At 35.0% G+C, this 10,871-nt stretch overlaps 1 protein-coding gene across 3 annotated transcripts in view; it reads left to right on the top strand.

The window, feature by feature from the left end:
- LOC148948510 (solute carrier organic anion transporter family member 4A1-like) overlaps window positions 1-10,871 on the top strand; it is a 126,614-nt gene that overhangs the window by 70,118 nt on the left and 45,625 nt on the right. For all 3 annotated transcript variants that reach the window (XM_089093959.1, XM_089093960.1, XM_089093961.1), the window contains 2 exons: window positions 402-652; window positions 2,779-3,004. In XM_089093959.1, coding sequence (XP_088950085.1) covers window positions 402-652; window positions 2,779-3,004 — 477 coding nt within the window. The remainder of the gene's footprint in view (window positions 1-401; window positions 653-2,778; window positions 3,005-10,871) is intronic.

The following is a 10,871-nucleotide window of genomic DNA, read 5'->3' as shown; positions in this document are numbered from 1 at the left end:
TACTACGCATGGCTGGGCCTTGGAGAGCTGAAGGTAATGAAGATATTCCTCCTTCAATCAAGTCTTTCTTGTGGTTCAGGGGTCACATTTCCTTGAGACTTTTAAGGGATCAGTGGCAGGTGTCTTTTCTGCGGCTGTTTCTTTGAGGATTTCATCACTCTTTTTGTATCATTATTTCTTGCTGCTCTTTCCATTTATAGAACAACCTCTTCTCAGTATTTTTGGCGGTCTTGAAATAAACTAGTCAAATCTAATCCATCATAGTTTACATAAGTTGCAAAAAATTTATGTTGTGTTTAAAGAGATTTAAAATTTCTTTTGATAGTTGTTATTGTTAGAGAGCCAAGTTTCAATTATTTGCAGTTTTTAAGAAAATGTGGTTAAGAAAATATAATTTATAGGTGCTCTTGTCAATGGCTTTGTCAATATATCGATCACCTCTATTGAAAAACGCTATAACATCCAGTCATCAGAAAGTGGGCTCATCCTGAGCTTTTATGAAATAGCTTCATTGATCTGCATTCTCCCTGTGACTTATATTGGTGGTAAAGTAGGAGCCTCTAAGCCAAGGTGGTTGGGCTGGGGTGCTATTATCATGGGCATTGGAGCATTTGCTTTTACTATACCACATTGGATCAGTGGAAAATATGAGGTACTTTATGTTTCCTTTCTTTTATATACTATCAGACTCTTTCCGTCTCTTTTCTGTCTTTCTATCTGTTCATCAATTTTTATTATCTCTCTCTCCCACTGCTCATTTTTCTATCACACTTTGTTTCTCATTTTCTCTTTAAAATAAAAAAAAAAGGCATAAACATATGATTCAAAGACGGTAGCAATCATTTGAAGTTCAACTGATTTAATTGTCTAATGCACTGTAGCATGAAAGACTCTCTCTCTTTGTCTCACCTTTTTCCTCACACCCTCTTTGAAATTAAGAACATCAAGATACCAAAGGACCTCTATAGGGGACCCTTAGTAAAAAAAATGTTGTATCTATGCATTTCTTTCTCCAGACTGTTTCTTATTGAATGTGTGGCCATAAAAACATGGTAGAGGGTCATTCGATTGAAGATCAAAAGTTCTAGTACCTCTTTTAAGAATCAAAAGAGATTGGATTCAAATAAAATGAGTTTTTTGGTATGCATGTACTTTAAAGAGGGTCAAAATTCTGGAATGAGGAGATTCTAAGACAGTCATTCGATTTCTTGTGGTCTAATACACTCATATATAGGTTTAGAAACCCCAAGTTGAATAGAGATATTTTTTATCTAATACAAATATCTATCCTTGCTAGGATATAAATGTGACTGATTGACTCTGTTTAGCTATCCCTTTGTGCAGTGAAAATATATCACACAAGAAAAAACCCTTTGCGTTTTTCGTAGAAAGTCCTAGTAAAGAACAAACCACGTTGTTTTACCCGTTATCTCTAATGACATCATGTGGATACATAAGGTCAACCGCAGTTTCTTGCATTCAAATTTAATATTTGCATAATAATGTGTCAATTATTATATTCATTCTTGAAAAAGTACGTCCCTCGAGGAGAGTTCTTTGATAAAATCTTTTCTTAAGGAGTGCCCCCCTTCTTTTATTGCAGATAATCATATGAATGTAATCTTTCATGTTAGCCTTAAAACTTGTTTAAAAAATGATAAGAGCATCAAGCCGAATCACCCCCTATTGCAGCCTAAGTCCAAGAACAGTTCTCGACATGTAGCGAAATTAGCGTTAAATTCTACCCTTCCTGCATACTCCTTTTCTGTTTATATGAAGGGTCACTAAAAGTTTTAAAATTCGGGCATAAAATTTTATTTTTAATGCTTCAAATACCCCCACCTCCAGAGGAAGATCCACTGGCCTTCTTCCATCATAGCTATATGCAAGTATACACAACTGTATGCAGTTTTATGAAATGTCAAATGAATCAGGTAGTTTAAACAAAGCTTTAAAACAATTTTGTAAATTAACTATTTATTTCTTATGGGTCACACATATTTTTAGGAAGAACGCGCGGCCATCGAGAATGAGGACTTCTGAAACTGAGAAGCTCAATCTGCAACTTTTAAATGATTCTAAATGCATTGGCTATTTCAAAACTTTTCTGCGATCGTATTTTGGCCCTCTCTGGACTGAAATTGTGACATTGTGTCACAGAATGGCAGAGAATGCCACATTGGTGTGGTACTCTCTCTTTCACCACTTAAAAATAGGGGATTATAAATTTTAATTGACGTTCAAACCAGCCCTGTCCTAAGTCTCTAGGAACTATTCGATGATATGACCAACGGGAAAAAACATAACAAGCACGCCCCTGGAAACATCTTCCTTGCAAAAACAAAAAAACTCCTATTTTTGTAGAAAAGGGCTTGTAGGCTTTGCAATGAGGCTATCTGATATGCAAAAATTGAGGGTATGATTTTCCTTAGGATTTTGAACTTGTTATGGATCTTCTCCCCGTTTTCAGAAATTTGACAATTTTCTTGGGCTCATAACATTTGATGGTCAACTTTAAACCTAACGAATTTTATATATTTGGCATCATCATATAAAATTTTAGTCGTTTGAAGTGCTGAAACTCCTTCTTTTAAAGTTTTGGCTACAATTAGCAAGAATAGCTCCATACTTACAGTTCGTATCTGCGAACTATCTTACAATAATAATTATCAAATAATCCATTATATATGATTATTGTTTTAATTAAAATGTTAATGAACTGTAAATATGATTAAATATAATTAACAATCATAATTAGTCATGCTTTTTATATTTTAGCCACTTATTAACCAGTTTTCAACTCTATGCAATGGTTTAAATTCTACAAATGTATGCTCCCTAGCTGAAATAGATCCTGACAGCTCTATTGCAATTGCTGACAACTATAAGTGGGTCTTTTTCCTGGCTCATTTTCTCCATGGCATAGGTGCCTCACCCCTCTTTTCTCTTGGTATAACCTATTTAGATGAAAATCTCAAGACTGAGGATCAGCCTTTTTACACTGGTAAGTTCAGAGTTGTATTTCAGTAAACGGGGACAAAAAATTAGAAAAAATTCAGCTGGAATGATTTATCCTTACTTTTACTGATTTACCTTACTCTGTGATTTAAAAGGCCGTGATATGTTCTTAGGTTTAAGTGCAATTTAAATGCTTTCTAATTTGTGCAATTAGCGTCAATTATTTTGTTTCTGTTCTATTTTCATATTGTCAATTATTTTGTTTCTATTCTATATCGTAGTTACACAGGCATGACGTAGATATGGATGGGCAATGAGAGGAGTCAAATTGCTAATTACAAGGAAAACCATGAAAAATTTATAGTAAGCGCTTTTAGCACTTCCGAAATTTCTCATCGAAATTTTCCCATCCCACAGTGCTCGAGTTACAATTCTATGTTCTTTCTTTTCACTTTTAGGTCAATTGAGTCTCAAGAAAAGCAACTTCTAGTCAGCGGCGTCATTTCATTCTGAACTAAGGGGAGGGGGGCTAAGTAACCTCTGTGGGTCCCCAAAGTGGCCGGCACGCTGTGGTTTAAGAGCAACATTCATTCACAGTGGTTAGCATAGGCCCCTCCCAAAATCAACTAACAATAGTAAGAAGCAAGTTAAATGTTTTTTATAAATACAGAGAACTTCAGTTGGAAAATAATTCACAGTTTCATTGCAAAACTGGGAAACAACGAGGTCTCATTTTTCTAAAAATACCAACCATAGCCTCGAAATCCAATGATTTCACCCAATTTTTTTTTCATTAAACACCAGCATGAAATCCCTGAGCCCTTCGTCACCCATTGTTGATCTTAAATATGTTTTAATCATGCTTAATATAGAAAAGAATCTCATTACAAGCCGTTGTGATAGGCAGAGTAATGAAGATTTGTATAATTTTCGAAACTTCAGAATATGCTAAATTGTCTTCTATTACACTGCCTTCACTAAATTGTGAAGTTCTAAGAGATCTTTTGGCCTAAAGAGTTGTAATATCTTCTCACAAAATCTGTTTGCAAGGCAAACAGGGTTGTGTCAATGAAATCTTCTTTGTAATGCGAGTAGTGGAGCCTAACTACTTTCAAACGCATGTCCTCCCCAGATTTCAAACGCCTGCCCTCCCTTTTCCCATAGGATTTCAAACGTATGCCCTCTGACGTCATACGGCACATCTGTTTCTAGGTGAAACTCCCGCCCAGGCGAGGTTAGGCATTTCCGGGACAAGAGTAAGCATGTCCAGGCAAAATTAGGCATGTCCAGGCAAGATTATGCAGGTACAGGCATGATTTCAATGACAAACCCTCTTCCCTGTTACTAGGCAAATTGTGTTACTAGGCAAAAACATGTCTAGACACACCCCCAGGCGGTTGAAACTATTGATCAAGGATCAGTTTCTTTCTGGAAGTGGGACAGTCAACATGGATGCTTATACACTATTGAAAATTAAAAGTGTTGATGAAACGGGACCTAGAGTGTCTTAGGTAGTGGTGTAAATTACACGGGGTTCCTGGCTAACCCTAGAATGGGACAAAATGTATAATGGATATGTTATAACATTGAGCAAAATAAACTTAGAAGAACAATTGGGTCTTGCGGCTAGAGTTGATATAGTGCATAAACAGATACTAAAAGATGGATTAAATGCGCTGCTGAAACATACTGAAAAGAACACTTTAAAGAAAACAGTCTGTATTTGGTAGTGAGAGTGTTGAAATGGGTAGGAAACTGGAAATTATGCGTAATCTTGTAAAATTGGAAAAGTGGTTAGTTTTAGATGATGACTTTCTGGAATTATCTCTTCAAAGAAAGATATTTTCTGGAGAAATGCTTAACGATATAATGGGAACCGATTCCCCTTCTTTGGACTATTGTATGAAACTTCATACAATAGTCGTCGTGGCCCCAAAGGTTTTACTCAATTTATAGATATATTGACTGAGACAAAACAAAATTATATTCTGGTTTTGCTCTTAACCGCTACATAGACGAGCATTTTGTAACGCTCCTAGGAGATGTTGTTTGAGAGTCAGTTTGTTTTTGGAAGTGGACCAGTCAACATCAAGAAATATTTTACACATGCTCTTTATGCTTCTATATGTTGCGCAGCTGGTCATCCTGTGAGAATTTTACTTTTGCTGATGACTGTAATGAAAAGTGTAAATTATGCAATCAGTGTAAATTGCATAGAGGATACGCTGTGCGAATTAAGTACTGTAATTCTTGTCTTGAGGAGATTTGTGAGTCTCATAATAGAGGATTCTTATGCTCCAATTGTCACTATGATAAATATGATCAATGGGAACATACTTACCCTGGCATGATTGCGAAAAATCAAAACGTGATTTCAGTTTATTTTAAGAGACTTGTATCGTCATGGGTTTAATTTATTTTGGGAAGAAGAACCTGGTCTACGCTTCAGTTGCTGGAACAATAAAAGTCTGATTTGTACGACATCATTTTGCAGATACAGTCTACTTTGATTATAAACCTACAGACTTTTATTTTGCTGTTAAAGAAAATGATGCTTCCTACGATAATTTTGTATGTGATATTGCTTCAAATAAGCAAGTTGAAGAACTTCAATTTTATCATATGAACCAGAATAATAGTATTGACTTTACAAAAAGATTTAATAATAATAAACTCACACTCTATTATAGAAAACGTCACCCTGACTTTGCACGTCAAGACGAATACAAGTTGAATCCTGACGAGCTACCTGCACTTATCGTTTCGGATGATTACCTATACGTAGAAGAAGAAGTCTAAAGGACACAGTGTTTTCTACAAATTTTTATTAATAAACAAAATTACATACATTTTTAAAGCATTTCACTTTTAGGGCACCCAAATTATAGAGGTAAGAAAGAATATTTTCAATTAGAAAGTCTTTCAGTCGAGGATTGTCACCATAAATCCTTAGGAATTCCATGTAAGGGTGTCCACGACTTCAAAAAATAAAATATAATAGGGCATGAAAACAACAGCTTTTCGTTGATAAATTTTTTACCCGCTTCAGATTTTGAATAATAGATTTTCCGCTCTGCTCAAAAAAATTTTTAATATGAGGTGTGTAGAATGTATACGGCAAGCCAACCGGGTCGAAAAATGCTATATTGCTTCTTGTTTGAAAGATACGTAACCAATGCCCCGTCTTTACACTGGATGGACTGCTATTAACAATGATTAGGGTATGGTTAACATGTTGAATATGCTCCAGGAAATCTGAAGGTATGCAATAAGATTTATATTTGGACATGTGGGGGTCCATGTTAAATACTTCGATTATTTGTTCCGTGTTCATGGTGCCAAGTCTAATAAAACACTGCCGTCAGGCGTAATTTCCCAATAGGTTTCAAATTGATTTAGCGAGATTAATGCAATGCTTTCCTCCAATGGCTTAGCAAAGGTACACTCTATCGGTACATTTGCCGTCCGGACAATACCCATATCTTGAGTACCAGACAAATCTAATACAATAACACCATGCGTTTTCGCAAACATTTATTCACTTGTACCATTTTCGAATAATTGAGAATCTCGATCTAAGGTTTGCATTGTCAATTCTTAGAGGATCCTATAGGATCTATCAAAAGATAGATTGTAGAGTGCGATTCCATTTATTTTACACACAAGCAATGAAAGTCTAAATAATTCAAATTTATACGGAGAATTTTTCCGTGATCCAACAGTGCTAGTGCTTTTTACAAAAACAAGGCCTAATTTCAAAAAAAGCTCAATATTGATACAGGACGTGTTGATATTGATACTATTAACCGTAGCAATATTGAGTTGATTTATCATTGTATGAGGAGTGAACAATTTGATAATGTTACCACTGGCTCTTAATTTTTCAATTGCCAAAGCGACAGAACTCATAACTTATTGTTTTCGTACATAAAGTATTGCCGAGAAAAGAGAGACTGTTATATCGGGTGCAGCGTCCAGTACTTTTCGCATAATATAATTGGACGGTGCGAGTTGTAGTTTTATATCTATCTTTACATTAGGAGGCAACCATTGAGGTATATTAAATATCTCATGATTTAGTTTCCCAACTAAATGTAAAACTTTAGTTGTCGCCTCTCTAAGAATATTGGTAGTATCAGTATTTGTTTATATCCATATCCAATAGTCATACATCCAACTGCTTTAAGGACATTGGTGTCATCAGCATAAACTGTGTATAACTTGCAAAATTTCAAATGATACTGCTTATGGTCGCCAATGCATTATTGATATAGTCGCTTATGTGTGGAGAAGAATTGTTCAATGTACAACTTTTAGAGGATAACCCCTTGGTTCCACCGTGTTCTTCAGTATTAGATTTTTTAACAGGAATGTTTAAATTTATAATTGTCAAATTCACATTTATAAACAAATCTTCATTAGAATAAATTTGAAAATGGACATTTTCAGAGCGGTTGTTGCGGGTAAATTTTTCATAGTATCCATGTTTTACACTGACATCTACATTTTCAGCATTGAAAAGATTTAGAGATAAGATGACTGAAGGGTGAGAATCTTTATGTGGTAGATATGTCATCTTAGGAAAAGAAATCCTTTTTGAAACTTTTTACTTTCTATGCTGCTTTACGCTTCCCGGCTGGCTTGAGACTGGTGAATGAGGAGGTGTTTCTTTTCCTTTTTAAACCTATGCCGCGCTGTTTAAGTAACTCGCCAAGGAATCGAGTGCTCGACCTCATAATTTGCAAAGCACTTTCTTCAATATCCTTCTCATAGCCAGATTGGGATAATTTAGAGGAAGCAAAATCCACTGCAACCGGTGCAATATATTTTCTAGCCAAGGGTAGTGCAAAGCGAAAAATCTTTGCAAACTAACTGCCAAGACCGTACCCGGATATTGACGAACGACCCCTATAATAGTCCATTCCACGACCCGACTATCTTGGCACAATGGTACCAACATTGCACTAAAGAACATGAGATAAAAGCTGATTTCTGTCAGTCATCGATATCATTACGCTAACAATGACACACTGTTATGGCCACAACTTTTGTTTCCACTAATGAATCACCCAATTTACCCTGTATTATTTACTGACAGAGTTCCAAATACGAAGTGTTGACTGGAACGTATTGAAGGTGCTTTATATAGTAGAGATGAATATAGCCATTAGAGGTTTTACGTTCAAGAACACGTAGGAGGGGGACAATGGTATTACCAACTCTTGGTCTCTCGACAAAGGATGCGTAAAGAAATATACAACTGTCAATGGAGAAGGTGGGCGGATACTCTTCGAAAATGACACGATTCATGCCACTAGCGCTTCCTGCACTTTTACCATTGATTATATTATGTTTAAAACCAAGCACTTCTCTTTGATTATAATTGAGAATAACCTTTTCATTGTCAATGGGCGAACTAATGTAGACTTTACCCACTTCCTTTGAATAATTGAATTGAAAGGCACCCTTTTTAAGATATTAAATTTTGTTGTTGATTGCGTGACACAATTTTTTCATACTCCCAAACTCCTTATATGATAATGTGGCAAAGGGGTATTATAAAAGGGGTATTTAAAAAGGGGTATTCATATTTTCAATTACAGATTGATCGTCGACAATTGGCCAATCATGAGGTCTAATTTTCATCTCATATGTATGATCCTTTCTTAGGATATCATATCTGGCTTTTAATAATAAAAGTTACAAGAGCAACTTCATATCTTCCATGAAATTTAATGGCAGGAGAAAGCTTTGTCCAAAAATCACTCGTTTTATTCAAATCGTCATAAAGAGGAACGTAAATAATTGGAAATGAATGTCACATAAAAACCTTCAGACATTATGAATGTCTTCAGCAGATATTCACGAATCAAATTCAGAGTTGTATCCTAACCAGCAAACAAGCAACTGTTTCTTATCCTGCTGAGTACGAGTGCTTAATACCTTTTCAATTTGATACATTCCAGTGTTTTCAACTTTTTGAAATTCATAATCATAAAATCCACCAAGAATCTCTTCATCTTTCATATCACAAAGCCGATATGTTATAGGTTAAGTAACCCGTACTTTTGACACTTTACAAAGTTCAGTAGACCACAAGTAATTTCCCCTTTCAAAAATTCTTGTACGATTGATTCGAACAGTATCACCAACATTTTTTTTTTTTTCCGGCTTTTCATTAGAATATTGTTTAAGGAAATTTGAGGAATTGAAGAAATTGTTTAAGGAAGTTTACATGGGGATTAACAAATTCACTTCCTACAATATGAATCTTGTTCAAAGATGGATTCAAGGTCATTAGCAATGTCATTGCCTCTCTTTGACTGCAATAGAACTGCAAACGCATAGCACCTAAACCCCCTTATTGTGAGTAAAATAAACTTGTAGGATTTATTATGACGTCTTTGAATCGTGTCTAGAGTCAAATAATCTGCTTTTTATATGTGCAGAGGGTAAAAGGCTTTAGTTTTTCGATAGTGATTATCATAAACCCAATGGTTTTGATGAAGAATATAACTAGATTCCTTTTGCAAATACTCTTTTGCTAGCTTCTTTTTAATTATGGTAACCTGTGCAAGTGTAGTTGGAGAACTTAAGCCTCCTGGCTCTCCAATATTTTCATAAACACCTTTCAAAATTTGATCCATTTTGATCGTAACCGTCTGCTACCCTTTTAAAAACTACGAGGCGAATCAATATGTCTTCGCTTTTGTCTAGTTACCGGTATCAAATCTCCAGTAGGTGTGCTCTCCAAGAAATATTTAAAATCATCTTCTGGCTTTAATGGCTTTAAAAAAATTATATAAATGACTACCAAAGGATTCGACTCTTTTACGATTTTCAATCGGATATAGCAATAAGTATTTTACATTGTATGGATCGCCCAGGATTACAAGATTATTCTTTATGTCATCAGTGTGTTCATTTTCAATGAGATACGCGAAGATTCTTTTACCTTCTTCAGAATTAGCTGAGGTAACAGGTCTACAGCATTTGTTAATATTCCTTTTTGTTTCGGTGTTTCACTGTTTTCAGAAGGTTGATCAATGACATTGACCTTAAGTGGTTTTTCACGATAAGGTTTATGTTTTATAGACTTATAGGTTTATGTTTGTAGAGACGACAAAGAGCATTTTTAAGCAAAATTTATTATTCATCATAAGCAATTGTTTCATTGTTAAGAAATTTTTCAAGATTATCTTCAAAGTGCTCTTTGGGTGAAAGAGCAAGTTCCATTGGCGTTAATTTATAGGGTATAGTCATTTTTAGAGAATAGTGTTTACAAGTCCGGTGATTATTGGTAGTAACACTGAAACAAAATTACCAGCCGCTTGAACAAGACTTTTCTTTTACAGATTGCTTCCTTTTTGCAAAATAGAGCACGTATAAGTGATCGATGTTGCCTTTTCTGCTGCTTAACTTGACCTGACAGCTGAACATTACCCGCTGTTAAATTTAAACAAAGTTCTGATAAGAGATTAATAAATTCTATGTCAACACCATGTTTGAGAATTACTTTTCTAAGTCGTGCTTTTGAATTGGCTTGCACGAAAAAAAAATGCCGTTGTTCCTGTAGCTGCATCAATGTCCTGTTTACGACTAATGACCTTTTTACTATTCACAGGTAGATATATAGTAATTTTACTATCAAAAATATCAGTGACTACACGCAACTCTTCGGGTGTGCTTTGTTTCAGGTCTAATAATATGTAACCATAAGGTTTATTAGTACTTGATTGTATGCAGAAAGTAAAAATTTAGGTTTGCCAGGTTAAATTTTCTATTTTAGAGTTATAAGAGAACTTGAATCGCAAACAACTCTATAGATGAAATAGTTGGTACAATTCAAAGCAAGTGTTCTCATACATTTACTCTGATGAAAAAGATTCTGGAGAACAATAGTTACAGAAATT

Source organism: Artemia sp. Qi Xiang Cuo, chromosome 9, assembly GCF_049724085.1.
Source record: "Artemia sp. Qi Xiang Cuo chromosome 9, ASM4972408v1, whole genome shotgun sequence".
Taxonomy (NCBI): Eukaryota; Metazoa; Arthropoda; class Branchiopoda; order Anostraca; family Artemiidae; genus Artemia; species Artemia sp. Qi Xiang Cuo.
This window is presented reverse-complemented; position numbering and strand designations above follow the sequence as displayed.